The sequence below is a fragment of the Piliocolobus tephrosceles genome, chromosome 10 (genome assembly GCF_002776525.5).
Source record: "Piliocolobus tephrosceles isolate RC106 chromosome 10, ASM277652v3, whole genome shotgun sequence".
Classification (NCBI taxonomy): domain Eukaryota; kingdom Metazoa; phylum Chordata; class Mammalia; order Primates; family Cercopithecidae; genus Piliocolobus; species Piliocolobus tephrosceles.
Genome location: NC_045443.1, coordinates 6,552,745 through 6,580,614, shown reverse-complemented (window position 1 = coordinate 6,580,614; position 27,870 = coordinate 6,552,745). Strand labels below are relative to the sequence as shown.

The window sequence follows — 27,870 nt, the reverse complement described above, 5'->3', positions numbered from 1 at the left end:
GACCTTTTCCATTCCTACAGAGGGAGACCCCACAACCTGGCAAGGACAGCCCGAGAAGCAGCTCTTTTAGGCCTGGGTTCAAAGCCTGGCCCTGCCTCTTGAGGGAATATAAACTTAGACAAGTTATTTATGCTCTCTGGGCTTCGGTTCCTGCACTTGTGAGATGAGAATCATTCCACAGTCCTCTCGGAGTGAAGGGGATTAAATTATATAATACGCACAAGACAATGAATGACACACAAAGGAGGGGGCTCAACAATGTGAGTGTCTTCCTCCCAGTTCCATCCTCTTACCCATGAGATTCTTACCTCCCACATCTGAAAATATAAAGAATCAGCCATAGAGGCTTTGGGTAACAGAAAAGAAAAAGTGGTTTGTTAGAAGCAGCCAGGACAAGGGAGGGCTGAGTCTCTCTTTGGAGACACAGGCACCGGCCACAGGGCTTTTGCTTAGGAAAGCGGGCCTGACCGTGCCTGCTCCTGCCGGCAGACCTGCTCCCCCAGTGCAGGGCTCTCTTCTGGAACATGGCGTGGAGCGTGGAGAGCCTTCCCCAGCACCCGCACCCGGCTCCTCCCTCCCGCTCTGCAGGACAGCATTCTAAGCCTGTCGCAGACTCGCAAAAAATGTTCTGTTGCTAAAACAAGTCAGGGCGCTATAGAAACCTTTTCCCTAAAAACTCTGTGTGTATGTGTAGTTTCTTTTTAAACATACGTTGTGCTTTCTCTCACTTTCTTTCCGACAATAGAGAGACACACCCCAAAAAGCCCCAGCTAACAATAAAAGGCAGTAAACCCAGCAAAACTATCCACGGGGCTCAAATGTTACGCAACCAATGAGCTGTTTTTAAAGACTCTCCCTACCCGGTTCAAGAGGTGGGAAAGGGAAGGTCTACATGGCTGGCCAGCCTTGCTTCTCCCTGAGGGACTGGGAGATAACTGTTTTCTCCCTCCTTTGTAAAAATAACTTTTTTGGTGGGTGGGAAGGAAGTGACCAAACTTACACTTTGAGCCTGACAACATGTCAGTGTCATCCTAAAAATAGGAGGTTTCCTTTGTTTCTCACAAATGAAAAGTTTCCTACCTCCAAGCCAGGCAGAATACAGCCACAGAGTCTGAATTCATGCAGACGCAAGCAACTGCACTTGGCAAGCACCAGGATCCCCCTCCTCTGAAGGGAGATTTGACGTGGTGATACAGCAACGAGAGGGACAGAATGGTGCTAGCAAGGCTGCCTGAGTGTAGAAAGAAAAACCCTGCCAAGTCTGTTCATGTTCAGAGGATCCCAGGCAGGTTTAAACTGGAAGCCTTTCTCCCAAAGCCAAAGTCGTTTCAAAAACAAACAAATAAAACTCAACACCACAGCTTTACCCCAGTACCAGGGGGTTCAAAGGGCTGGGCAGAGTCCATTCTAGTCTCTCCTGTTGTTGCTGTGTTTTCCAGGAGGCTGATGTTTTTCTGAGTCTCAGAGTCCCTATCTGAACAGTGAAGAGGAAAGCCATCTATATCTTCTTCCAGCACTGCAGACCCCAGGACAAAGCTTTTTGAATTAAGGAAATTATGCAGGATAAGAAGACATAATTAGGAGAGAGCATCAGAGATGAGAACGGAGGTTTGTAAACCCTCAAGAATGGGTTCAACTGGCTGGGAGTGGTGGCTCACGCCTGTAATCCCAGCACTTTGGGAGGCCAAGGTGGGTGGATCACGAGGTCAGGAGTTCGAGACCAGCCTGACCAACATGGTGAAACCCTGTCTCTACTAAAAATACAAATAAAAATACAAAATTAGCCAGGTGTGGTGGCATGCGCCTGTAATCCCAGCTACCCAGGAGGCTGAGGCAGGAGAATCGCTGGAACCTGGGATGCAGAGGCTGCAGTGAGCCGAGATCATGCCACTGCACTCCAGCCTGGGTGACAGAGCAAGACTCTATCTCAAAAAAAAAAAAAAAAAAAGAAAAAAATAATGGGTGCAACTTTGGCAGACGCAATATCACATCAGAGAACCATCAACATGCCCGACTTGGCCATCAGGAAAAGAAACCACATCAGTTAAATGCAAATTCACAGGCACAATGACACACACAAAAACTGCACAACTTGAAAGGGACACGACTGGCCAGTGTGACCAGAGCAAAAGTCTTTCCCAAGCCCAAGTCCCTGGGTCAACTGGGGCCTCCAAAGTTGAAGGAACTCTGTTGGAGCCAGAGTCTGAATTCACGCAGAATTGCCATCTGAATTCACCAAGCCTTCCCCGTCCCTCACCTGTGTAGAAGCTGGAATTATTATTATTAGTTTCTTGCTCGAAGATGCTCTTGGTCTGAGAGTCGAATCGCAGCCATAGTCCAATGGCAAGGACAGCAATCCCGGCAAGCTGCAAGACATACAGGACGTCAGCATTAATTCTGGCTGCCGGCAACAACGTAGTCCCCGCGCGCTGAAGGGTGAGACTTGCAAAGGACTTTGTGACCACTCTTGGTCTCTGCCCCTCATATACGCCTGGTAGCTGCAGATGCCATTACGGGGTGTGTTTGATTAATTCAGGTACTAAAAATACCAGCAAGAGAGGAATAAACAGTGACCTACCTGCCGCCCATTGGCCGCAGGGGTATTTTATAGGCAACAGAACACTATACAGCAGTGAAAACGAATAACTCCAGCTACACACAACACTGTGAGTGCATCTCACAATGCTAAACCAAAGCCAGAGCCACAGGAACACACGCAATACGATTCCATGTAGTTAAAAATCGCTGTGCTGTTTAGGGATGCACACAGAGCGAGATGCTTACGTGTAGCTATAAATGATAAAGGAAAAGCATTGTTGTCAGGCGAGCGGTGATGCTTAGGTGGAGGAGGAAATCACGCTCAGGGAGGTGCCACGTGGCTGGGGGTGTCGCATTCTAACGGTTGACTTGGGTGATGGTTACGCAGTTACAGACACACATGCACCAGGGAGGGCAGCTGCAACGTCCCTGGAGACCTGCTGCTCAGTAAATGACATGTCAGGGCCTCCCCTCGCTGGCACTGCTGAACTAGATGCTGGGCAGGAGGCCTCCTGCCAAGTCCACTCAGCGCCAGCTGAGCTCCCTCGTCGTCGCCCGTACCAGGGCTTGCCGGGGGAGTGACTCACAGGCCTCCAGTGTGGTAGCCGGCTGGAAGCAGGAGTGGGTGGGCTCAGGTTTTGCTGGCCCACTCTCCTCAACAGAGGCACTCTTATGCCAGAGCCCACTCATCAGGGACCTTGGTTCTCAGCTATAGGAGCTGGTGATAGCCCATGGTGTGGACAGGCCTCTCTTTCCCTCCCTCTTTTCTCCTCTCCTTTCCCTCACGATATGGCAGTGAGTGCGGGCATGTTGGGTGGACAGAGGAGGTGGAAATACTGGGAAGGGCCACCCAGACCTCCGCCTGCAGCAGTCACAACCTCACCTACACCCCAGGAACATAAGCAGATTTGCTCCTGCCAGACAGGTCTGCTTCCGCCACGAGGGGCTGCAGAGTCTGGCTTCATATTCTATTGCTTCAGTGTTCCCATCTGTAAAGCAGGGATTGTAAGATGCGGCCCTTCCCTGCCTTTTAGGTATGGCTAAAGAATAAAGGAGTTGGCCGGGCGCGGTGGCTCAAGCCTGTAATCCCAGCACTTTGGGAGGCCGAGACGGGCGGATCACGAGGTCAGGAGATCGAGACCATCCTGGCTAACACGGTGAAACCCCGTCTCTACTAAAAATACAAAAACTAGCCGGGCGAGGTGGTGGGCACCTGTAGTCCCAGCTACTTGGGAGGCTGAGGCAGGAGAATGGCGTAAACCCGGGAGGCGGAGCTTGCAGTGAGCTGAGATCCAGCCACTGCACTCCAGTCCGGGGCGACAGAGCAAGACTCCGCCTCAAAAAAAAAGAAAAAAAAAAAAAAGAATAAAGGAGTTAATATCAGAAGTGCATCTGAAGAGGAAGGTACCAAATGGGCTCTGGGAGAACAACCTCACTTTACCAGCGCGAAGCCCCACCAGCCCTGCACTCCCCAGCCTGTGGACTGTGGCTCGGCATCTTCTCAGCCTCTCAGCCCCACCTTAGGGCAGGCAGCTCCCAACACTGGTAAGGACTGTACAACACCACATGCCCCGCGGCTGGACAAGGCAGAGGATAAAAACGCATACAGGCACAGGAACTTTAGTGTTAAAATGAACTTGAGAGCTCTGCATTCAAACACGGGTCCGGTTTTCCTTCTTAATAGAAGACAGGCCAGTGAGGGAGGGTCTCCTGGCCTAATCCAGAGGCAGCAAGCAGATCACTGCTTGGTTGGGGAGAAGCGTGAGTCTCCACCGTCCTGGACCAAACAGGGTACTCGCATTCAGACTGTGGGCTCCCCGACCGCCGGGAGCACTGCAGTCAGCTTAGGCGGGGAGGCGGGCCCTGCTGGGAGCATTCTGGGCTAGAAGAGTTATGTGGCTTGAATCTTCGTACACAAGGGACTACACAAACATACACTGGGTGGGTCTTGACTCTGTAGGTAGCAAGTCCTGGCCTGGGTCCCCGAGTCCCTGAGCGTTAAAAGTACAAAGGTGATACCTTCCCTCCTTCCACCCCAACCCCACGGAGGCCCAGTCAGACCCCTGGGAATGGAAGACTGAGGCTGCTGGCCACTTTCTGGACATGAAAGTGTTAACCTGAAAACTGTAGGCCGGAGCTCAATTTTGGTCCACGGAGCTCAATTTTGGTCCACGGAGCTCAATTTTGGTCCACGTTTAGCCACAACCTGTTTCTCATCCTGGTCCTCCCCTCTCGCCCTCGTCTTGTGATGCTCTTGCGGCACAGGGAGATGGTAAGACAGTGCTCATTACTGTCCTTTTTGCTCTAGACTTGTGCTTATCAAGCAATTATCTCCAAGTCATCTTACCTTCCCTGATGAGTGAAGTTATGACCCCACCCCTTATCTGCTGGGAAAACTCCTAAGTGAGTTGCAGAAAAGAATGAAAACAATCCCAGGCCTGCCAAGGAACTAAGCTGTAAGATGAGGTAAAGCTACGCTCTGCACAGCAGCCGCTCACGGGCAGGAGCTGCGTCTCTCTGGGAATGTTCCATGCTCGGATGATGACAGGGTACCCCAGTGGAAGCTCCAGGGATAAGGCCCCTTCCATCTTATAGAAAGCCCCCATGTCAAGGACCCTGAGTCAATACGTTACGTTGAGTCATTGATCTGGTCTCTGTGCACAGGTGGTAAGAAGGATGCTGGGCTGGAGAACTGGAACCAGGAGGGAAAAGGAAGCTCTCAGGTCTTATGTTGGCCAAGGGCCAGGCCAAGCCGGGAGTCGGGAGTCCCCTGCATTCGGACCCCACCTTAAACCTTACATCACGCTGCTTGGTTGTCAAAGCTACAACATTTCACTACAACCAGGAAGGAAGAGCAGCTGGCTCTGGAAAAATGGGAAAAGCTGTCATAGGTCTCGGTCTCATAGGCTTAACAACTCACAATAAGAGAGGAGAAAGGTTCAAGTAACCCAGAGAAAAGGGAGGGCCAGGGGCATGACTGGGAGCACTTGGCTCACAAAAATCAGGAGTGAACCCTGCTGCCTTTTTAGATAGAATGACTGAGTTAACTGGCCGGAGGGGATGCTATGTGAACCATTAGCTGCCCCATTTTCTGTAACGCTGTTGGAGAAATTGCTCCAGTTGGCTGAGTCACAATGGCTTGGGGTCGCAGGGTCACAAAACTTGTATAATCAGTGCCACCCAATAACGGCTTTCACGGTTGTCAGGCAGCGCTAAGGCGCTCTAAAGTACTTTCCAGGAGAACTCACTTTCTGGTGTGGCATAGAGGGGCTCCCCTCCCCCCATCTGGCTTTCACCCCAGCTGCTTTAGTTTTTGAGACAGGGTCTTGCTCTGTCACCTAGGCTGGAGTGCAGTGGTGCAATCATAGCTCACTGTAGCCTTGGACTCCTGGGCTCAAGCCATCCTCCCACCTCAGCCTCCTGAGTAGCTGGGATTACGGGTGCATGCCCTTAATCCTGGCTAATATTTTAAACCTATTTTTTTTTGGTAGAGCCAGGGGTCTCGCTATGTTTCTCAGGCTGGTCTCAAATTCCTGGCCTCAAGCAATCCTCCTGCCTCAGCCTCCCAAAGCACTGGGATTGCAGGTGTTAGCCACTGCACCTAGCTTCAGCTACTTTAACAGGAGAAACTAAATGGGAGGGGCCAGCGGCAAGAAACAAAGACTGCTTTAACCCTTAAAAGACGGCGCCAAGTCAATTATTCAGGGACTCCATAAATGAGAATATAGGGGTCCGGGAGGCCAAGGGGTCGATGGCTTCCAGGTTAATTAGCAGACATATGGCGGCATGCTGACCACGCAATCTCCTGGATGGCTGCCCCACCCCAGCCCACCGTCGCGGGAGCGGAGCAGGTTTGACGCGGATGCTCAGAGAGACTGGGCCCTGTTCCCAGGGCTGTGGAGGGAGGATGGCAACCTGCAGTATCCCCAGCTGGTCGGGCGGGGATGCAGGAGAGAGCCCAGAGCTTCCACCCCCAGCCCGCGGCCCTGCCCATGGTTTCCTCTTTTGTTTCCAAGAAAAGCCAAATGGAAACATTCTGGTTTTGCTGGGAAAAGCTCCTTTGCTATCTGGCCAAAAAATGGTTCCATCCCTTTGAGAGGGCCGAGAGGAAAAGGGTCACTTTTTCCCATTGTTTTACTGGAAATTTCTTCATTTCTTCACTGGTGCTAGGCCCGGAGAAAAACATGAGCCAAACCTCAACTGAGCACAGCCTACAAAATACTTGCCCAGTCCTTCTCCAAACCGTCAAGGTCATGGAAAACAAGGAAAGACAGAAACTGTCACAGCCCAGAGAAGACTGAGGAGGCAGGACAACTGCCCTGTGGTGTCCTGGATAGGACCCTGGAATAGAAACAGGACGTTACATGAAAAACTAGTGAAATCCGAGTAAGTGTGGAGCTCAGTTAACAGAATGCACTAACAGGGGTTTCCTAGTTGTGACAAATGAAACATGGTAATATGAGACAGTACAATGGGGGAAACTGGGGAGGAGGGTGAGCGAATTGGCTACACTCTCTCTGCCACTTCTCTGTACATCTAAAATTATTCCAGAGCAAAGTGTATAAAACAATAAAGAAGCAGAGGCCTCTCTCTTTCAAAGCTTCCTGTCTCCTTCAAGAACCTGCTCCATTAATTAACCACTTTCCTGACGGTGCAGGTCTGCCTCTGCCACTTTTTTGAGCTTTGCGAAGACACAGGCAGGTCTCCCTAACCTAAAAATCCAAACAGAACAAAACCAAAAATAGAACCCTCTTTTTCTTCAACCTCGCAGCTCCTTCAGGGTGCTCTCTGCTTTCCTTTCACCCCTGAGGGAGCGGCTTAACTACCTCCAAGTTCTCACTGGCTCGTCACCGCCTTTCTCCCAACCTGAAAGGGGCCGCAAGTCTTAAGACTTTTGCTGAATCCTCATGTTTTGGGATCCCGCAGCAGCTGACACCACTGAACCCTGCCTTCTCCTTGTCTGCTCCTTAGACGAACCTCTCCAAGTTTCCTGAGTTAAGCCTCATGCATTGTGCCTCTGCTAGTACAAGTCCCTCCTCCTGGAATGCTGTCACGGTCACCTAAGCCAAGCCCGCTGCTTCCCCACCCATTTTCCCCCATTCCTCCAAGCAAACGGCAAATGCAATCCCCGAGCAAGCCAAGCACGTGAGCAGGCCAGTGTCGCCTCCGTCCTGTCCTGTCCTCTCCAGCATCCGCGCTTCGCACTCTCTGCCCTTCCTCTATCTGGGGCTTGCCTCCTGTCTCAGCAGAGCACAAGCTCCCTGAGGTCCGGGGGACCTCTGAGTCATTCTTTTATCTCCTCTGCCCCATACATGCTTTGGACAGATGGTCATTAGTAAATAATTACTCCATGAATGAATGACTACTTCAGTGAAAAATTATCTGAAACCCACCCAGATCTCCTCTCCTGCATCCTCTTCATTTGGACCAGATTCCTTTCCCACCAGGCCTTTTATCCAGATCCATCTTCTAACGTCTCATAAGAGTCAGACACCACAAAGAGGCCGGGCACGGTGGCTCACGCCTGTAATCCCAACACTTTGGGAGGCCGAGGTGGGTGGATCGCCTGAGGTCAGGAGATCGAGACCATCTTGGCTAACACGGTGAAACCCCGTCTCTAATAAAAATACAAAAAATAAGCCGGGCGTGGTGGCGGTTGCCTGTAGTCCCAGCTACTTGGGAGACTGAGGCAGGAGAATGGCGTGAACCCGGGAGGCAGAGCTTGCAATGAGCCGAGATCACGCCACTGTACTCCAGCCTAGATGACAGAGAGAGACTCTGTCTCAAAAATAAAATAAAATAAAATAAAATAAAAATAAAAGAAACCACAAAGAACAATTATTTACCCAGAGAAGATACTAAGGAAGACCCATGAAGGTTGGTTGGGGAATATTTGGGGAATGACAATGATTTCTTTTTCTGTTGGTGAAACATGTCCCAGTGTGACTTATGGGCAAATCCTTATACAGACTTTTGAAAAGCAAGTTTATAAAAAGCCCATGCAGGCTGGGTGCGGTGGCTCATGCCTGTAATCCCAGCACTTTGGGAGGCCAAGGCGGGCGGATTGCTTGAGGTCAGGAGTTCGAGACCAGCCTGGCCAACATGATGAAACCCCGTCTCTACTAAAAATACAAAAATTAGCTGGGTGTGACAGCGTGTGCCTGTAATTCCAGCTACTTGGGAAGCTGAGGCAGGAGAATCACTTGAACCCGGGAGCCAGAGGTTGCAGTGAGCCGAGATCGAGCCACTGTACTCCGGGCTGGGTGACAGAGCGAGACTCTGTCTCCAAAAACAACAACAACAAACAACCCATGCATTGCTGTCCTCAGTCTTTATCTGCAACTCTGCCAGCACCCCTATCCCTCAAAGGAGTCCAGTCAAACACTGTCCTGGTCATCCCTTGCCACACCCACTCACCACTGAAAGCACAATTCACCCAAGGCTCCCACGCAAAGATGAGAATTTCAGTGACTCACACTGCAAAATCTTGCTGCAGGGACAGGTTCAGAAATCTTACACCGAAACACACACCTGGAGTCAAAGGAAACATTTCCAATTTCAAAGGAGGATTAAACACAAAACATCGAAGTGTAATGGAGCTTAGGGGCACCTGGCTGCTCTAGGGACCCTATGCCAAGTGTGCAAAACCAGTTCCAGTTAGAACCCGGGGAGGTTCGTATGTACAGCCTGGCTTCCTGAAGGAAATTATTGAAGTAAGTGTGCTGAAAAGGAGAAGGTAACCCAGAGGAAGAGGAAAAGAGCACTGGGTTGAATGAAGGTGGTTTCAGTGAGGGGAGGGCATACTGCATACCACTTCCCCAGGTGGGAGAAGCCAAGTTTGCCTATGGGACAAATCCTACTTGAAAGAAAAATTCTTTGTAGACAAACAAACTGGGTGCTGTTGGCATGGGCCCCCTTTTCCTCCAGGTCTCCTCTTCTGTAATATGACTGACTGGCCATACGCTTTTTTTTTTTTTGAGACAGGGTCTCACTCTGTCATCCAGGCTGGAGTGCAGTGGTGTGACCATGGCTCACTGCAGCCTCGACCTCTCTAGGCTCAGGTGATCCTCCCACCTCAGCCTCCTGAGATGCTGGGACTACAGGTGTGCACCACCATGCCCGCCTAATTTTTAAAATTATTTGTAGAGATGAAGTTTCCCCATGTTGTCCAGGCTGGTCTCGAACTCCTGGGCTCAGCAGATCCACCCACCTTGGCCTCTCAAAGTGCTGGGATTACAAGCATGAGCCACTGTACACAGCCCATTTTTTAAAAAGGACAAAATATTTGTTACGCTTCCTCTATTCAGCTGTCTTGGAAAGCCCAGAAAGTGGGGAGAAGATCATTGTTCATGGTGGTTTCTTGCCGAGGACTGCCTTAGCCTTGAGGTGGCCACATCTGCCACTTTGGGAGGGGTTGGAGGTGGGCAGTGGTGAGTGGATGGAGTCCAGGAAGGAGGGATAACTTTCTTCCCAACTTCCCATTGTCCTCCTGGAAAAGCAATGGCTACTTGGTCACTCTGCTGAGCCCATGGTAAAAATGATATACAATTTTCAGCAAGGGACAGGTGGCTTAATAGAAAGAATAGTGAGCTGTTACCTGCACAGCTGTACCACCTAGGGCCTGGTTCTATATGGGGTGGGCATCAGAATCATCTGGGGAAATTCTTTTTTTTTTTTTTTTTGAGATGGAGTCTTGCTCTGTCGCCCAGGCTGGAGTGCAGTGGCCGGATCTCAGCTCACTGCAAGCTCCGCCTCCCGGGTTCCCGCCACTCTCCTGCCTCAGCCTCCCGAGTAGCTGGGACTACAGGTGCCCGCCACCTCACCCGGCTAGTTTTTTGTATTTTTTTTAGTAGAGACAGGGTTTCACCATGTTATCCAGGATGGTCTCGATCTCCTGACCTCGCGATCCACCCGTCGCGGCCTCCCAAAGTGCTGGGATTACAGGCTTGAGCCACCGTGCCCGGTGGGAAATACTTTTTTTGAGACAGGTCTCAATCTGTCGCCCAGGCTGGAGTACAGTGGCACAGTCTCGGCTCACTGCAACCTCTGCTTCCCGGACTCAAGCGATCCTCCTACTTCAGTCTCTCAAGTAGCTGGGAACACAGGTGGAAGCCACCATACATGGCTAATTTTTTTTTTTTTTCATATTTTTTTTGTAGAGACAGGGTTTCACCATGTTGCTCAGGCTGGTCTCGAACTCCTGAGCTCAGGCAATCCACCCACCTTGGCCTCCCGAGCACTGTGATTACAAGTGTGAGCCACGGCGCCTGGCCTAGCTGGGGGATTTCTAAACGTGCACCTGCCTCAGCAATCCCAGGGGACTCTTTGTGCTCCCCGGGATTCTACTGCACACCTCTGTTGAGAATGACTGGACGGTGACGGATATAAACTTGGGCTCTGATGCTGGCACTGCTACCTAGGAGCGCTCTGACACTACACACTTTCCTCAGCTTCTCTGAACGTTACAGTCCTCATTTGCGAAAAAATACACTATGATACCTGTCCTGCCTTCAACACAGGTTGAGGGCGAGGATTAAATAAAGTGATGCATGTAAAACATTCTGAAAACTGTGAAGTGTTACAGCCAGCTGGATTCCATAGGGAAAAAAAATGACAATAATAATAAACCTTGAGAAAGACGTGAGGTGACAGTGGGGCAATTCATGGGCCTTCTGTGGACGGCTGTTGTGTCCTCCTGTGATCGGAGAAGGCGGCTGGGTGGCAGCGGGGGAATTTAGGACACTGGGGTTCTGTTTTCTGGTTTCTGTGGGAGTCTGTGTGAGCGCTGGGTAGTGGAGGAAAATGGATAAATTTATCCGCTTCACACCCGCAAACTGCCATCCAGAGCTCCACTAAGACTGGATGGGAATGGCCAAAGAAAAGTGGGGAAGGAAGGCTTAAGGGAAACTGTTGGCTCAGATTTTAGGCTTCTGCCCTTCCTCGGATCACAAACTGCTTCCGTGGACAAATTAGTCCTGCTGAAAGGAGTTATTACAGCAGCAGATAACAGAGAGGGAGGGGATTTTCCTGGGCTGGGCAGGAAAGAGAACCTCGGCCTCTTTATTACCCTCCTTCAGTAAGATGCTTGTCAGCCCTGGTTTTCGTTTTTGTAATCTACTAAACTTGGGAGACCATTAGTCATAGTTGTCCATGGCACCCAGGAAGTAAGTAACACACCAAATATTGGGGATGCAAGCTTCCCCCAGTAGCAGTTTTCCAGACCCCAAAATACCAGGCACGCTTTAAGAAAGCCACAGAAGTGGAGATAGCCCTCTGTGTTCGCACAGACTTCAACATTTAAAAACAAGTCAGGCCACCCAGACCTGTGGGCTCTGGGCCTCGCCCATCTCCATGGCAACCTTGGCTCACTATTGCATGCCAAGCCTTGGATGGGCTGATTCACTCCTCAGGAAGCCGGGCCAGGCGGTGCCAGCAAGAACAAACAGGATCCCGATGCCCACAACCTCCTCCAACCTGTGTCCTCCTCCCCCACCTCCAAATGAAGGCTGGGGCTGTTGTCTTTGGAACGGCAAAGCCGCTCGGGCAGGACTAGAGGTCTTGGGGTGCTCCCTTATCCAGCCCCACCGCACAGCAAACACCAGCAACAAGAAAACTGAACTCCGCTGTAATCAGCAGAAAAAACCGCTACGACTTGCTCTCCTTAAGCATCACAAGTGAACTACTGTGATAGTTCATGGTGGAATTTCTACATGACAACAGGGCATATTAGTCACTTTAGTTTTACTACAGCCAAGTCGAAAAGCCTCAGAGATCACAGCCCTAGAGAACCTGAGTTCCCTTTTGTATGTATGACTGGTTGGTCAGGCGCATCCTGGGGGGCCATCTCTCCTCTCTAGACAACTCTGTTCTTGGGACTTCTACCGAGCTCCTGTCTCAAGGCAGTGCTCGAATCTTCAGACATTCTTATCCTCAAAGGCAACCCAGGAGACTCTTCTCTCTGCCAGTCCAGCAGCTCTCAAAGTGACCCCAGACCAGCAGCAGGATGACCCAGGAACCCGGACAGGCAAATTCACAGTTCCCTCCTAGACCCACTCAGTGTAACGGGTGGGACTGGGCCGGCACTGTCTTCCAACACCTCCCCAGGTGACTCTCATCACCCTCAAGTTTAGGAACCACTACTCTAGGCCTTCGTTTACACACCAACAATCAGGAAGGAGAGAGAAAAGCTCTCTCGGGGGGTTCTGAACCCAGATAATAGCTTTCTAAATGCCAGTGCTCAAAAGCCTGAGGCATGGATGGGAGGTGTGAGCTTCCTCTGAGGAGCTGGAGGTGCTTCGCAGGTGTAAGGGAGAGCTCACCGCCCAGCCCGACGCGGGAGCAGGACGGGACCCTGCTGCCTTACACTCCGATCTGGAGAGTGGGAGCTCAAGTGCTCTAACCAGCACTGTGAAGCCACGGGGAGCGCACCTGGGGTCACCTTGGAACTGCGGCGTGGTGACCACTAAGGGTGAGGATACAGAGAGGTGGGAAGGCAGGAAGAGTGAAGAAAGGAGAGAGAGTGGCTGGACAACTCTGTACTGAAACTACTGAGCCAGGAAGTCATGGTAAAGGGCTCAAGTTGGAACCTGCATTTGGCTCCCAGTTCACCCAGGCCCTGCCTGTGTGAACTCTCCTTCGGTAACAGGCTGGCCCTGATGACTCAGTGGGCCCGTGAGAGGCTCCCACAGCCTGCAGCCGGGCACTCCTGGTAAGATCCTCCCCGCCGAATTCTGCAGCCGGCTGTGCTCCCTAGGCCAGCCCACTGTTATGCACGACACTGGACTTCTCCTCAAACCTTCCTGAACTCTAGAAAAACATTTGTTTTCCATAGAATACACTCAGAGGCTGATGGTCAGGTCTGTAATCCCAGCACTTTGGGAGGCTGAGGGGGGTGGATTGCTTGAGCTCAGGAGTTGGAGACCAGCCTGGGCAATACAGTCAAATCCCATTTCTACTAAAAAATACAAAAAATTAACTGGGCATGGTGGCACACGCCTGTAGTTCCAGCTACTTGGGGCGGGGGGGGCGCTGAGGCAGGAGGATGGCTTAAATCCAGGAGGTCGAGGCTACAGAGAGCTGAGATGGCACCACTGCACTCCAGCCTGGGAGACAAAGTGAGACCCCCATCTCAAAAAAAAAAAAAAAGAGGCTGATGGTCAAATTGTAGGTTATCTAGCTTAGGGAAAATAAAGAACACCATAGTAGCAATTTCACAGTAGGCGTTACTATGTACAAGGACCCACGCCCCCGCCACATTACAGGAGGTGGTTTATGTACAGTCTCTCACTGAATCCTCTCATCACCCTCATTTTATGGATGAATCAGGCTCAGAGATTTTAAGCAACTCACTCAAAAAGACACAGTCAAGAAGAGGCAGAGCTCAAATGGAACCAGCTCCATATACACAACTCAAAGCTATGCTCTTCTCAATGAGCGGTGCTTCCTCACTGGCTGGGGGGTGACGGGGAAAGATGCCAATCCCTGAGAAATTTTCTTGGGGGACAAGTGGGAGGCTTGGACATACTGAATTTGGCAAAATGCTCTGACTTAAACCTTAACCTGGTGACAGGGCTTCCCTGCCTGCTGCAGCCTGACAACAGACACTTTCGATTCAGGTTGTTGACCCTGGCCTAGGTGAGGGCCAAGAGGGAGAGAGAGAAGATGCCGACCAGTAGCTTCTCCCTTGGGTTTGTTCTTGTCTCCCTCCACTGAGGCTGGGAGAGGTGGTGGTCCCTGGGAAGCTGCACCCTCAGGTGCTACCTTCCTTCCACTTCCTACCCCCGGTGTCTACACAAGCAATGGTGACTGTGGCTCTCCACCTCTCTGGGACCTGGTTTCTGGGTGTGGGTGTTCTAGGTGTCCAGAAAATTCTACGTATGAAGAATCAACTTCGTTTTGGGAGGCACAAGGAGTGAACTGAAGGAGAAGCCTTGAGGCCACCCTTCTTGGTGTGGATATGAAGTAGATTTTCCTTCAATTTCCATTGTAAATTAATTTCCAAGTTGAGCTCCACAAAGCGAGTCTCTGCCAATGGGGCATTCTTACAGGCGTTTCCAGCAAAGTGCAAAACGGATTCTCCTCTTTCTCCATCTTCCCCAAACTGGGGATGTCTCAGAAATGAGTGTTTTATAGACAGATGGAAAGATACGTCCTCCAATTCGTGTTTGAGAGGGAGAAAGACGGGAGGTAGATTTCAGCTTTGAGTCATCTTGTGTGATGTGGTTTCATGAACTGAAGTGAGAAAATATGGATGAATGTGAACATTTAGACAACCTCAAACTGTGAAAAATGTTAAGGAGGGGTACCAGTAACAGCAACTACAGCAACAGCAGCAGAAGCTAACACAGGAGCTCTGCCTGTGAGCCAGGCCCACATAATAGTTTTACATTACATATCCCATTAGTCCCAGTAACAATCATAAGACACTGGTTGTATTATTACCTTCATTACACAGATAAGGAAAGTGAGGCTTAAGGAGAGTCACTAATTTGCTATATCCCCAAGGGAATCGGCATTTCTATCACGACAACTCCCTGCCTGCTCCTGGCCCACTCCCCGCAACCCCAGCAATGTCCCTGGGTCATAAATGGCCCCTGCTATTATATGTTGCTCTTTTACACCACAAGGGCAGGCTGGGGAGAGGGGTCCACCCATACACTTAAACCCAACATTTCATGACAAGCCAGGTCCCTGGGGAGGCCAACTTCTGCCTTCTGTGGCCATTTAGTGCTCTGGACACTTGGAAGATTACAGTCCCTACCTCACAACCCACACAATTCAAAATAAAAAAAGTTGAACTTGTAAGATAAAGCTCAAAAAAGTGCCTATTTCCCTGGATTCCTTGAGCTACCTGCATGGTTGGTGTCCTAAGCACATGCTTAGTCTGCCTACTGACTCTGTGGCCTCCCTTTCCAGGGGTGCTGGTGCAGCTGGGGGGCTCCTGGGTGGAAGGGGGAAGGTGGCCCTAGACAGTTACAGCCTGGGGGTGCCACGACCTTGCTATGCCTGGCTCAGTTGTGTGTAAATGTTCGAGCCTGGCCTCACGCTGGTCCGGGGCATTACTTTACAGGAGAACATTCCCTATGGGAGCAACAGTAATGCAATGCATGAAAGTTTCCCCAGGGAGGTGGCTAGAATTACACTATAAGGCCCTGTTGCTCCTTCTGATTCTTAGTCGGCTGCTTTAGAGCCTGAAAGCTAGTTAGTATCATCCCTGTGAGAGATGAAGAAACAGGCTCCGAGAGGTAAAGCGACTTGCCCATGGTCACAGAGTAGGCATGAGTGACCCAGCTGTCAGCACTCTCGCTCTGTCCCGTGCACAGCACATGCCATGCAGACATCAGTTACCTGCTGGTCTGTCTCCTCCCTGATAGAGGGAGACAGCTTGGTCCCCTCTCCAGGGTGTGGCAGAGGATGAGGAACTCCACAAGCTTTTTCTCAGCATACCTTTCTGGAAATTAGGCAGCTACCTGGTCTGAACAAGTTCAAGAGTTGAGAAATCTTCCCTCCTTTCAAGGACAAAGTCAGCATCATTTAGAAACCTGGAGCCCTTCCTCTGCCCTGGAGAGGAGAAAAGCTTCAGCGAAGTGTGCTGGCGTTAGGATGCTGGGGCTCATTGGAAGGGAGGTCCTGGCCCAAGGTAACCTCTTTCTAAACAAGAAATCCCATTTCAAGTTTCCACTGCCTGCTTGCCAGACGCGTAGCATACGCTGGCCAGCCCATAAATCCCTTTTCCGCTGAAAGCAGGCATTCTGATCTTAACCAAAATCATCTGATGTGGGGGATTGTTTTGGATGTTTTGCTTTACATTCCAGAATACCACACATTTGTTTTCCATTGTGTATGCCTCGCCGAGCTGTCTGGGGATGACTGCACATACACTTGCTGACACACTCTAGCCACTTGCAGCAGCTTGCTCTCATTCCATCTGCAGAGCTGGCCACCACGTGTGTGCGTGGCCCTGAGTGGTGGGAGATGCTCCTTCCTTGACAGTTTTCAAGCAATGCCATGTGGTGCCTGGAGTGGCAGGGTGGGTTAAAAGCACTTTCAGCCCCGCTTGGTGGAACGGCCCTCCTTGTCCAACATGGGATCTTCCAAGCCCCAAGCCAGCAAGGGGGGCCAAGATCCCCAAACTCCTGTCTAACTTATCACCTGCCCTACCCCTGTGCCAGGAGCTCCTTCTTCATATGAGGTCATCTAATTACTAGCAGCAAACACTCAAATATTTGCTATCTATGTTCCACACCCCACCCTAAGTACTTCCCTGGAACTACTTAATTTTCACAATAGGCCCGCCAAGTAGGTAATAGTATCTTCTATTTTTTAGATGAAAAAAACTGGGGCACAAAAGTTAAACTGCCCTGCTGAACTGAGATCACAGGGCAAGTAAGTGGCAGAGTTAGAACGTGAACCCAGAATGTAAGTGGCAGAGTTAGAACTTGAACCCAGAATGGTCTGACTGCAGAGCCCACATTCTTAATTACTTTGTTAAGCTGTTTGTGTTTTTGATCCATTTCTTCTATTCTGAAGCCAGAATTTTTCCCTTTTGCCCATTCTCCCCCCATTCATATCTAATCCCATTTCAAAGTGGTGTTTTCCATCTTTAAAGGCCCCAAGGGAGTCCATCTGCACAGGAAGGAAGGCAGCCTGCAGATGCTCGCCTCCTCCCCGATAGCAAGGCAGCTGCAGTGGCCACCTGGGCTGGAGGTGCCACCTACACCTGGCCTCACTCGGGGTCGGTGGGGGGAGTGGGTGCTCAATGAACAGAGTCTAAAAAAACAGCTGGTGCTTCCTCTCCCTGGGTTTTGGCCTGAGAGCTTCAGCCACACCCTTGGTTCTACTGGTCATCTAGTCAGCGTGGACAGAGGCAGCGCTCTGGGAAAGGACTCTCCAGGGTAACTCGCACACCCTCCTCTCCCCCGGCTGCACTGTTGCAGCTGCCTATTGGCATTGCGTCCATAGACGGGGCCGCAGCCCGTTCAGTGGCCATGGTCCTTCCAAACCCCGTGGAAACAGCCCCAGAGCGGGACCCGGAGCCTCTGCCCTTCCCCAGAACCATCCTGCCAGCAAAGGGCAGAGGAACAAGATGACATCAGCACAGGTCTCTGTGTTATAGCCCTGAGCTCTCAAGACACACCCCGGAGTCCTAGAGGAGAGCGACAGCTTCCCATGACAAAGAAGGCCAAAGTGTCCCTCCTCATCCTGGAAAAGAATCTAATTTCTATTTGAAATGAGCGGTCCCAGCTGGGCGCCAGTGGCTCAGGCCTGTAATTCCAGCACTTTGGAAGGCTGAGGTGGGCATATCACCTGAGGTCAGCAGTTTGAGACCAGCCTGGTCAACGTGGCGAATCCCCATCTCTACTAACAATACAAAAATTAACTAGGCATGGTGGTACATGCTTGTTATCCCAGCTACTCGAGAGGCTGAGGCACGAGAATCGCTTGAACCCAGGAGGCAGAGGTTGCAGTGAGCCGAGATTGTGCCGCTGCACTCCATCCAGCCTGCGCAACAGAACGAGACTCCATCTCAAAAAAAAAAAAAAGAAAAGAAAAGGAAGAAATTAGCAGTCTGGGTCTCTAAAGGGTTGTATGCCTTAGGGAGCCAGGGCTACACTTTGTCTAGAGTGGAGGAAAGGAGAGTATGAAGAGATTTTCTCAGGCTTGTAGACAGGAAGCTTTAAAACATCTGAGCTTAACAGTAATAAATTTAAATCCACAGCCCCACGTCGCGAGAAAGAAGATGTTTACATTGCACCACGGAGAGCAGGAGGAATATGTCTTAGTGGGAAGGGCTTCCTGTGTCTAGGAATGGGGCGGCTGAGGGAGGTATGGACGACTCCCCACCTGGAAAATATCCAATGGAGTTGGGCATGAATCTGGGGTGTGTATGCACACTAGTGCACCACAACTGCCCACCTAGAAGGGAAGACGTGACGTGGATGCAAACACCAGACTTCTATTGACTTGAAAAGCTACGATGAGCCTGGTGCAGTGGCTCACAAAGTCCTGTAATCCCAGCACTTTGGGAGGCAGAGGTGGGTGGATCACCTGAGGTGAGGAGTTCAAGACCAGCCTGGTCAACATGGTGAAACCCTGTCTCTACTAAAAATACAAAAATTAGCCGGACGTGGTGGCTCATGCCTGTAGTCCCAGCTACTCGGGAGGCTGAGGCAGGAGAATCACTTGAACCTGGGAGGCGGAGGTTGCAGTGAGCCAAGATCATGCCACTGCACTCCAGCCTGGATGACAGAGTGAGACTCTGTCTCAAAAAAAACAAACAAACAAACGACAAAAAAAGCAAGAATGAGTTCACAAATACTATGATTTTGCTGATCTTTTCATCTAGAGTTTTAATAAATCAGTACACTATATTATTATACTATAGACTCAATCAACTTAGATTTAAAAGAAATTAAACTACACGCCCATAATCCCAACACTTTGGGAGGCCGAGGCGGGTGGATCACCTGAAGTCAGGAGTTCGAGACCAGCCTGTTCAACATGGAGAAACCCCGTCTCTACCAAAAATACAAAATTAGCTAGGTGTGGTGGTAGGCGCCTGTAATCCCTGCTACTCAGGAGGCTGAGGCAGGAGAATCGCTTGAACCCAGAAGGCGGAGGTTGTGGTGAGCTGAGATGGCGCCATTACACTCCAGCCTGGGTGACAAGAGCGAATTCCATCTCACAAAACAAAACAGGCTGGGCGCGGTGACTCCCAGCACTTGGGAGGCCTAGGCAGGCAGATCATGAGGTCAGGAGATCGAGACCATCCTGGCTAACACGGTGAAACCCTGTCTCTACTAAAAATACAAAAAATTAGCTGGGTGTGGTGGCGGGTGCCTGTAGTCCCAGCTACTTGGGAGGCTGAGGCGGGAGAATGGAGTGAACCTGGGAGGCGGAGCTTGCAGTGAGCCGAGATTGCGCCACTGCACTCCAGCCTGCGTGACAGAGAGAGACTCCATCTCAAAAAAAAAAAAAAAAACCCTAAAATCCTAGTATAGGTTTTGAATTAATAAATTTGTAATTAATAAAACTGCCTTATTATGGTATTTTTAGCCTCAGTCAAGGATCTTCTCCTATGCCCATGTGTGGTGTTGTTTCTGCGCTTGGATGATAACACACAGCTCAGACTAGGAGTGTCAGCAAGGGACTGGCACCTGAAGCTGTGAAGCTCGGTTGCGAGGTGGAGACTTGGCAGGAGGCACCAGCTGCTTGGCCTGCCCAGGGGTGTTCACTGGAAACTTGGATGTGTATTGGGTAAGCTCTGAAGGGTTTCTTTTCTTTTCTTTTTTTTTTTTTTTTTTTGAGATTGAGTTTCGCTCTTGTCATCCAGGCTGGAGTGCAATGGCACAATCTCAACTCACCGCAACCTCCACCTCCTGGGTTCAAGCGATTCTCCTGCCTCAGCCTCCCCAGTAGCTGGGACTATAGGCGCACGCCCCCATGCCTGGCTAATTTTGTATTTTTAGTAGAGACGGGGTTTCTCCATGTTGGCCAGGCTGGTCTCAAACTCCCGACCTCAGGTGATCCGCCCGCCTCGGCCTCCCAAAGTGTTGGGATTACAGGTGTGAGCCACCGCGCCTGGCCTGAAGGGTTACTTCTCTAACAGAGCTCACAGGAGCCACTATTTCTTCCCGTGGGCACAATGCCTGGCAAAAGGATTGAACAGGAAGGGCCCTTAAGACCCTGGTTTCTGATTTTTCTCCAAGTCAGTAGTTCCCAAACTTCTCTCCACAGGGACCTTCTCTGGAATCACATTAACATGGGCCCCTTTCCAAGTCAGGCTGCTTTGCCTTTCCCAGTTACTCAACCAGGCTGCTTCTCAACTCCTCGGGAGTCTAGCTCCCCAATTGATCCCTCCTGAGACATTCCTCCTTTCTTAAAGTCCTCAGAGGACAAGCCTTTCCATCTGCATTTGGAGGGAAGGAGAAGAGAGACGGACCTCCACGCTTCCTGAACAAAGACGAAGCACCAAGCTATGGAAAAAGCTAAGCGAAGAGGCCTAACCTGGCTGGAGGATCATAAAGTTGCATTTTTCGTGTGGACTAGAAATACAGAGTACTCATTAAACTAACCGAGAGCGAAAACCACTCCTTGGGCAATGATTAAGCTGAGGGTCAGACGGATGGGTGGGAGGCCAGCAGTCCCATCTGAGCTGCACTGGATTACCAGGGAATTTAGGGTTTCTCATGCCTTTCACAAAGTCCCCTGTTATGCCCCCATTGCAGCCCCCAGGGAACGGTGAGGCAACCTGCTTCTTAGGGCTGAAATACGGGACTCAGGACAGAGCAGGGGTTGTCTGGAAACTGAAGGAGAAAAACCAATAGAGAGTGTTTATAGCGTGAGTTCAGGCTGGGCATGGTGGCTCACATTTATGATCCCAGTGCTTTGGGAGTCCTGAGGCTGAAGGGCTGCCTGAGACCAGGAGTTCAAGACCAGCTTGGGCGACATAGAGAGACTCTCTCTCTACAAAAAAATTAGCCGGGTATAGTGGTGTGTGCTGTAGCCCCAGCTACTTGAGAGGCTGAGGCCGGGATTGTGTAAAGCCCAGGAGCTTGAGGCTGCAGTGAGCTATGATGGTGCCACCATACTCCGGCCTGGGCAACAGAGAAAAAGAATTAAAAAAAAAAAAAAGGATGTCTACGGGCCTCCAGTAACAGACATACCATTTTTCTGGAGGCAGGTTGTACTGATTCCAAGGAATTCCCAAAAAGGAATTTCCCTAAAAAGGTTAAGATGTACTAGCCTAGGATGACAGGATATAGTACGTAAAAACTATCCACAACTAAGTATTTTTGGAGGGGTGGGGGGAAGGAAATTACCAGATAGATATAATTATTATAAAATTATCTCAAAAACAGTTATCTCATCTGCAGACAGGATGTTGCTTTCTACGGCTGCATGCCATCGCTTGATGGAAAATGAGAATGTCCCTGGACCAGCATGACTTTTTCCGTGGAATAAAACAGGCGAGCAATCTGCAGTCAGGCCTTAAAACATATTTAAGAAACGTAGGCCAGGCGCAGTGGCTCATTCCTGTAATCCTAGCATTTTGGGAGGCCAAGGCGGGCGGATCGCTTGAGCCTAGGAGTTTGAGACCAGCCTGGGCAACATAGTGAGATCCTGTCTCTACAAAAAAATTAAAAAGTTAGCTGGGTGTGGTGGCACATGCCTGTAGTCCCAGCTACTCAGGAGCTCAGAAGGCTGAGGTGTGAGGAGCGCCTGAGCTGGGAGGTTGAGGTTGCAGTGAGCCATGATTGTTAATACTGCACTCCAGCCCGGGTGACAGAGTGAGAACTGTCTCCAAAAAAAAAAAAAAGAAATGTAGAAAGACCAGCCCCCGACCTCCAGCCCCCCACACTTTTTTGTCTTCTGAATTTCCTTCCTAGTTGCAAAGGATTTTTCCCACTGTCTGAGGCCATGGGTCTGACCGGCTTTCACCCAGATTTTCAGACTCTTAACAATGAAGTCGTGGCTCTTCTGTATACACAGGGTAAAGCCTGTTTCTGCAAGGATTTGGTTGAAAAGACCTGAGGTAGATCCAAATAAAGTCCCGCTGACCCCAACCTGGGGGAGGGAGCAACACAGAACATAAACATGCAGCTTCCTCAAACTTCTCCACTCTCCTTTTCCCAGCTCCACACACACAGGTCTGTCTAGAACATGCTGCCAGTAGGACCACAGAAGCTGTGGTTGGGGTGACCTCAGGCCCCCTACCCTCACAGCCAGGCTCACCCAGGTGAGAACCACACCCAGGCAAGAACCATCAAGGTTCGTGTTCTTTAAAAGAAGAGGCGCTTTTGTAAATCCAACGTATTATTAAGTTCCAAACCCAACCCTGCAACCAAGTCCAAACGCTACGCCTCCTTATAAAATTGAACAGAACAGGAAAACAAAAACAAACAAACAAAAAAAGCAGACAAAACAAACACAGGACCCGTGTGTGTAAGGGGTGAGAAGGCTGATCTGCGAGCCCAGCAGCCGCAGAGAGCTCATCTAGAGTCAGTACTGGCAGGGCCCTAGCAGCTGCTTCCTCCGAACACAATAGAGCAGGGTCTGGAATGGTGCTGTGGGCCACGATGAAAAGAAAGGGGCAGAAACCCTGAGTGTGAGCATGTGCAGAGGAACCCTTACCACCATCAAAAGATCGGGTCTTTGTGGTTCACACCCATTGTGGGTGCAGGGGAGAGACCATCAAAATTCTGGGCAAAGGATGCAGACACCTGGCCTCAGCTCACCTCTCCCCAAGCCTGCCAGCTTCGCCCCAGCGCAGGCTGTCTGGGCACTGGAGGTGGGAGCCATTTTATGCAACAGTCCCAGGAACTTGCTTCTGGGGGAAAAGGCAGACCATGGGGAAGGGCTTTTGCCGCTGCCACCCAACTTGTCCAAGCCCTGCCCAGATCCAGAATCCTGATCCTTAGGGTTTCTCTGACATGCGATTTTATCTTCAGAAGCAGGGCCTCCCCGTAGCCAGATGAGCAGTAGCAACCCATGAAATGGAGTCGGGGTTTTGATGTACAGGACAAAAGCTGGCGCTGATACAGGAAGAGGCAAGGAGGCCGGTGTGTGGATGCTGAGGGTCCTCCTGGCCACACTTGTGGTTTAGACTTCCACACTAGAGAACTGCTCCCACCCTCCCCAGGGCCCCAATCCACTCTCCACTAGTGAGTAACAAGAGCTACCATTGGAAGACGCGTCTAGTGCAATCTACTATGCTAAGTGCACTACACACATTCCCCATCTAACTCTCACAGCAACCCTGTGCGGTGGTCACCAGTCCTATCTGGTGATGAGACACGTAACCCAGGATTGGTGCTTTGACCACTAGGCTACGTACTAACGAATATGGGCAATGAACACAGAACTCCCTCAGAGAGAGACCCCAGCCAGGAGAGGGAACTGAGTGGTAAGAGAAAAGAGAAGCAACAGCTGGGCTCTTGCTCCAGAGGTAAAGGCCAAGAAAAGCTGAATTCTGAGGACAAGCCTTGGTATCCATCTTCCATTTCCAATTCATGACTTGTATTTTGTTTATATTATTATTTATAGATTTAGGGGACACGAATGTAGCATTGCTACATAGCGGTGAGGTCTGAGCTTTTAGTGTGACCATCACCAACATAGCATGCATTGTACCCAACACTGGTTCCTATTTTGGGTGTGTGGGAAAGTCCTGTTGCTGCATGTGGTGTGGGGAGGGGCGCTGCGTTCGTAGACTGAGCCTGAAAGGACCTTTTGAGACCATCTGTTCCAAGCCATTGTTTTACAGATGAGGAAACTGAGGCTTAGAGCACAGAAGTGACCAGCCCAAGGTTTCAAAGTGAGTTGAGGACAGAGCTGGACTCACATCCAGGTCTTTGAATTCCCAGTTTAGGTCTCTGTGTTTCGCACTAGCCTCCCCTAGGTCCAGGGGATATGGTTTCTTGGAAAGAGACCCCCAGCCCCGCACTGCTATTTCCATTAGGGAGTGAGGGGTGAGAGACGGTAAGCAAAGGGGCTGAGGGAGGTGGGGAGGGGACTGGGCTCTCTCTGTACAGCCAAACCTTTCCTTCTTTTGCCCTAAGGAGTTCCTCCCCCCTTGTCTGACCAGAAAGAGGGCAGACATGCAAGTGTTAGACTGGACTGGCCCTAACCTTGGCTCCCCATTTCAGCTGGAGATAAATACTTGTATTGTCTACCACATGGACATCAGCAAGATGTTTTCCCTCTCAACTGGTTTTTGGGGGGTGGGCGGGCGGGCACAGAGGTCTGAAGGAAATGTAGAAACAACCAAAATAGAGCTAGGAGGGCTGGTTCTGGAGGCGCTGGAAGAACAAACTGATCTGCTGGTTGGCTGTGGCCATCAGACCTGGGAAGGGCAGGCTGTGCAGAACTGGCCATCAGGGAGTGATCCACGGGGATGAGATCAGGCCAGGGAAGAGGCACAGCCCCCCAAGAACCATCCTACTCTACTGAGGCTGGCCTCTCTCTGGATGCCTGCTGGACACCCCTTCTCAGCATCCTCTGTGTTGTGAAGCACCGCTGGGCACTGGCCTCACAATTCCTGCTTTTCAAGGCCCACATCAGCTTCCAAATGCCAAGTTTATAAATGTCTGGTCTCAAGAGAGAAACGGATGTGGTGACAATATAATCACCCAAGCAGTTCCCTTGTGTTACAGTTTTCCTTAAGAGAGTTTTGGGAGCTTCATTCCACCCTTCTCCTGTTCCCACTCAGCAGCCAAACCCAGTCGGGTGAAGTAACCTAGTTCTGAGACCACCCTGCCCCGTCATCTCGGATAAGTCACCTAACCTCCCTGGGAAATAGTTTCCTGATCGTTAGTACAGTGAGGACAATGCTTCCTGCTCTTGGCTACATCATGGGGCTAGAACAAGAAAGGCTCTAAAGACTAAGACTCTGCACAAGTGGACCGACCACAGTCTTCCTTTTCATTACATCATCTCCTAGGGATGAGGGCTTCATCTCCATAGGGACCCAGATACCGGACAAATGAGCAGTAATTCAGGAAAGCATAGCTACTGCCCACCTTCCTGCTTCTGATGAAGATCGAAGAGGACAGAAGTAGAGGCCCCAGGAGTTGTAATACCGGCTCTGTCTCTGTGATCCTGGGCAAATCACCCCATCTCTCTTCCTCTGCTGCCTCACTATGAATAAGAGGGCTGGACTGCACCATCTTCAAAAGTCATTCCAAACATTTCCAGTGTGAGTGATTTCTGTTTCAGACTACATAGCTCATCAGCTGCACCTAGGCCGGGGCCAGGGGTAGGGGGCTCTGAATACGAGTGGGGTGGCAGGCTGAGGACAGTATGGACAGATTGCAGGCCAGCAGGCCAGACAGAGTAGACATCACGGGCCGTGGGAGCCTCGCATCAGCTTCCTGCATATGCCATGGGGCAGATGGGGGTAGGGAGGCACACGGTGGCAGTCTGTGTTTCCCTGCAGTCCCAGACCTGGATGCAGTCTAGGCAGACAGCTAACCAACTAAGGCAGGGAGAAACTGTACCTGGGAGGGGAGAGGAAAACTCCCAAAGGTCAGGGGTGGGCGAGGCCAGCTGCCTTCCCACATACGTTTCTGCTGCCAGGAATTGGTGAAAGGAAGAAGCTAAGCGTGGCAGCTGGCTGGTTGCTGGGGTGGGTGGCAACACAGGAGGAGAGGGCTGCCCATGGCCGGCAGGGTCTTCTTAAAGCAAGTCAAGGGTTGGGCAGGAGCACACCTACATGCTGTTCTTACTAGGGCGTGTGTTATGGTGACTGATGAAGGAGAGGTCAATCTCTGCAAATTGGAAAATCTGTTCGACCACCCCTTCAGCTCTGGGGAGGAGCAAATCTTAGGAGATTTCCCTAAGGAGGCTTGTGGGGACCTCAGTGACCAGCTCCAGGGGAGTAAGTACACTTTCTTTTTTTTTTTTTTTTTTTTTTTTTTTTTTGAGACCGGGCTCACTCTATCACCCAGGCTAAATGCAGTGGTACAATCATGACTCACTGTAGCTTTGACTTCCCAGGTTCAAGTGATCCTCTCATCTCAGCCTCCTAAGTAGCTGGGACCACAGGTGCATGCCAACACGCCCAGCTAATTGTTTATGTTTTGTAGAGATGGGGTCTAATACACTATGTTACTCAGGCTGGTCTTGAACCTGGAAGAAAGCGATCCTCCTGCCTCAGCCTCCCAAAGTGCTGGGATTACAGGCATGAGCCACTGTGCCTGGCCAAGTGCACTTTTTTTGTTACAAGACTCTGGTGGCATGCACCTGTTTCTACATCCATCTTGAGAGTGGCACAGAGACTATCTTCCTGCCTGCAGAGGGGCAAGTATCGTCATGCGTGTGTAGGGAATGTGGCTATAGAAACAAGGACACAAAAGTTTCCTATTCCTTGCTTCTGTCACCTCTCTCAGCCTTCCCATTTGTAGAGGCTGAGTGGCCTGCAGTGGCTGTCCCTGGAGCTCCTGGCCCCGTTGGCCTCTCCAGATGAACGACCGCTCTGCGCCCTGCCTGGCCTTGGGTGGGCCGCCTGGGCTGGCGGGGAGGGGAGGGGGCAAGGCCAAGGCTGTCCTGGGCGGGCAGCTGGCTGGCACCTGATCTCTCCCGGAAATGCACACACAGGACTCATCCCACTAGAGGCGCAGATCGGTATCTGCCCTCTCCTCTCCCCAACTCCCAGAGTTCTCTCCAGTGAAGATACTTATCATCCTTGAAAGAAATCAAGACAAGCTAGTCTTTCAGTAGCTTCCAGGGAGTTTGGCGCTCTCACGGTGGTTCAGAATCAAAGTCTGAGGGAACCGGGACCTGCGAGGTTCCTCCTCAAGGGTGGAGGGGCCCCCGACTCTCAGGGACTGGGTCCCGGGGCCGGACCCGCGGCCAAGGCACCCCTTCCGCTCCTGTGTAAAAGTGAGAGCAGCTCTTGGCTGAGCTCTCGCCGTGCCCGCACCCTCCCTTCCTCGCGCCCCCTACTACCTGGGAGACCCCACCCGACCACGAGCCACACTGCTCACCACCGTCCTCCTTGGCCCAAAGTGGGGTGCTCCGCTTCTCCCTGCCTTCCCCTCTGGCACTTGGAGGGGCTTGGGCTGGGAGCAGACACACAGCCCAGCTCAAATCCTAGGCGAGGAAAAGGGCTCAGGACCCGCCCGCACGCCCCATCCCAGAAGGGCCCGGCTCCCCACGCCGGCTGGGCGGTGATGAGCCCCCACCCGAATGCGCCCGTCGCGGCCGTCCCGCCCGGCTCTGGACCCGGCCTTGGAGCCAGCTGGCAGCCGCAGGCCCTCTCTCTTCCCGCCCGGTGCAGGCAGTGCCAGCTGCCAGCACCCGCGGCCAGTGTCCGGGGTCCGCGAACAGGTGGCCCCTGAGTGGAGCGTGCGGCAGTCGCGCTCACTCACCCAGAAGATGAAGTTAAATCCGAACAGCAGGTATTTGATGCACTTGGTGCCTCCTTTGACCGGCATGGTGAGGGCTAACTTAGCCTGGGTCGAACGGGTGCGGGACTGAGGGGCGCACGCAGCTGGGACAGGCGGGACCCGGGCTGGACACAGATACAGGCGGCTGTGGGCTGATCTCCGGCTGCACTTTTAAAAAGTGCCACTCCTTAGGGCGCGCGCCCGCTGCGGTGCGCATGTGCCGGGAAAAGCCGCCCCAACGCCCCCCGCCGGCCACGCCTCCCGCCCCATCGGCCCCGCCCGGGCCGCACCCCGCCCCCTGCCCCCGCCCAGGTCCCGCGTGCCTCGGCCCCAGCTGCCCCTCGGAGCCCGACCCTCTCCCTGTTTCCCCGCCTAGTCGCCCTAACCCCCACCCGCCACCCCCTCCTCCTTCCAGCCGTCTTGGGGTCTTTGCAGGCAGCCACTC

At 51.5% G+C, this 27,870-nt stretch overlaps 1 protein-coding gene across 1 annotated transcript in view; it reads right to left on the bottom strand.

Annotated features, from left to right (window-relative positions):
• Nucleotides 1–27,650, bottom strand: part of CD9 (CD9 molecule) — a 39,309-nt gene extending 11,659 nt beyond the window's left edge. The window contains exons 1-2 of the mRNA XM_023232399.2: nt 27,408–27,650; nt 2,258–2,366 (exon numbers count right to left, since the gene is read on the bottom strand). Of these exons, the coding sequence (XP_023088167.2) occupies nt 2,258–2,366; nt 27,408–27,473 (175 nt within the window). The 5' untranslated portion in view covers nt 27,474–27,650. The remainder of the gene's footprint in view (nt 1–2,257; nt 2,367–27,407) is intronic.
• Nucleotides 27,651–27,870: the final 220 nt, after the last annotated feature.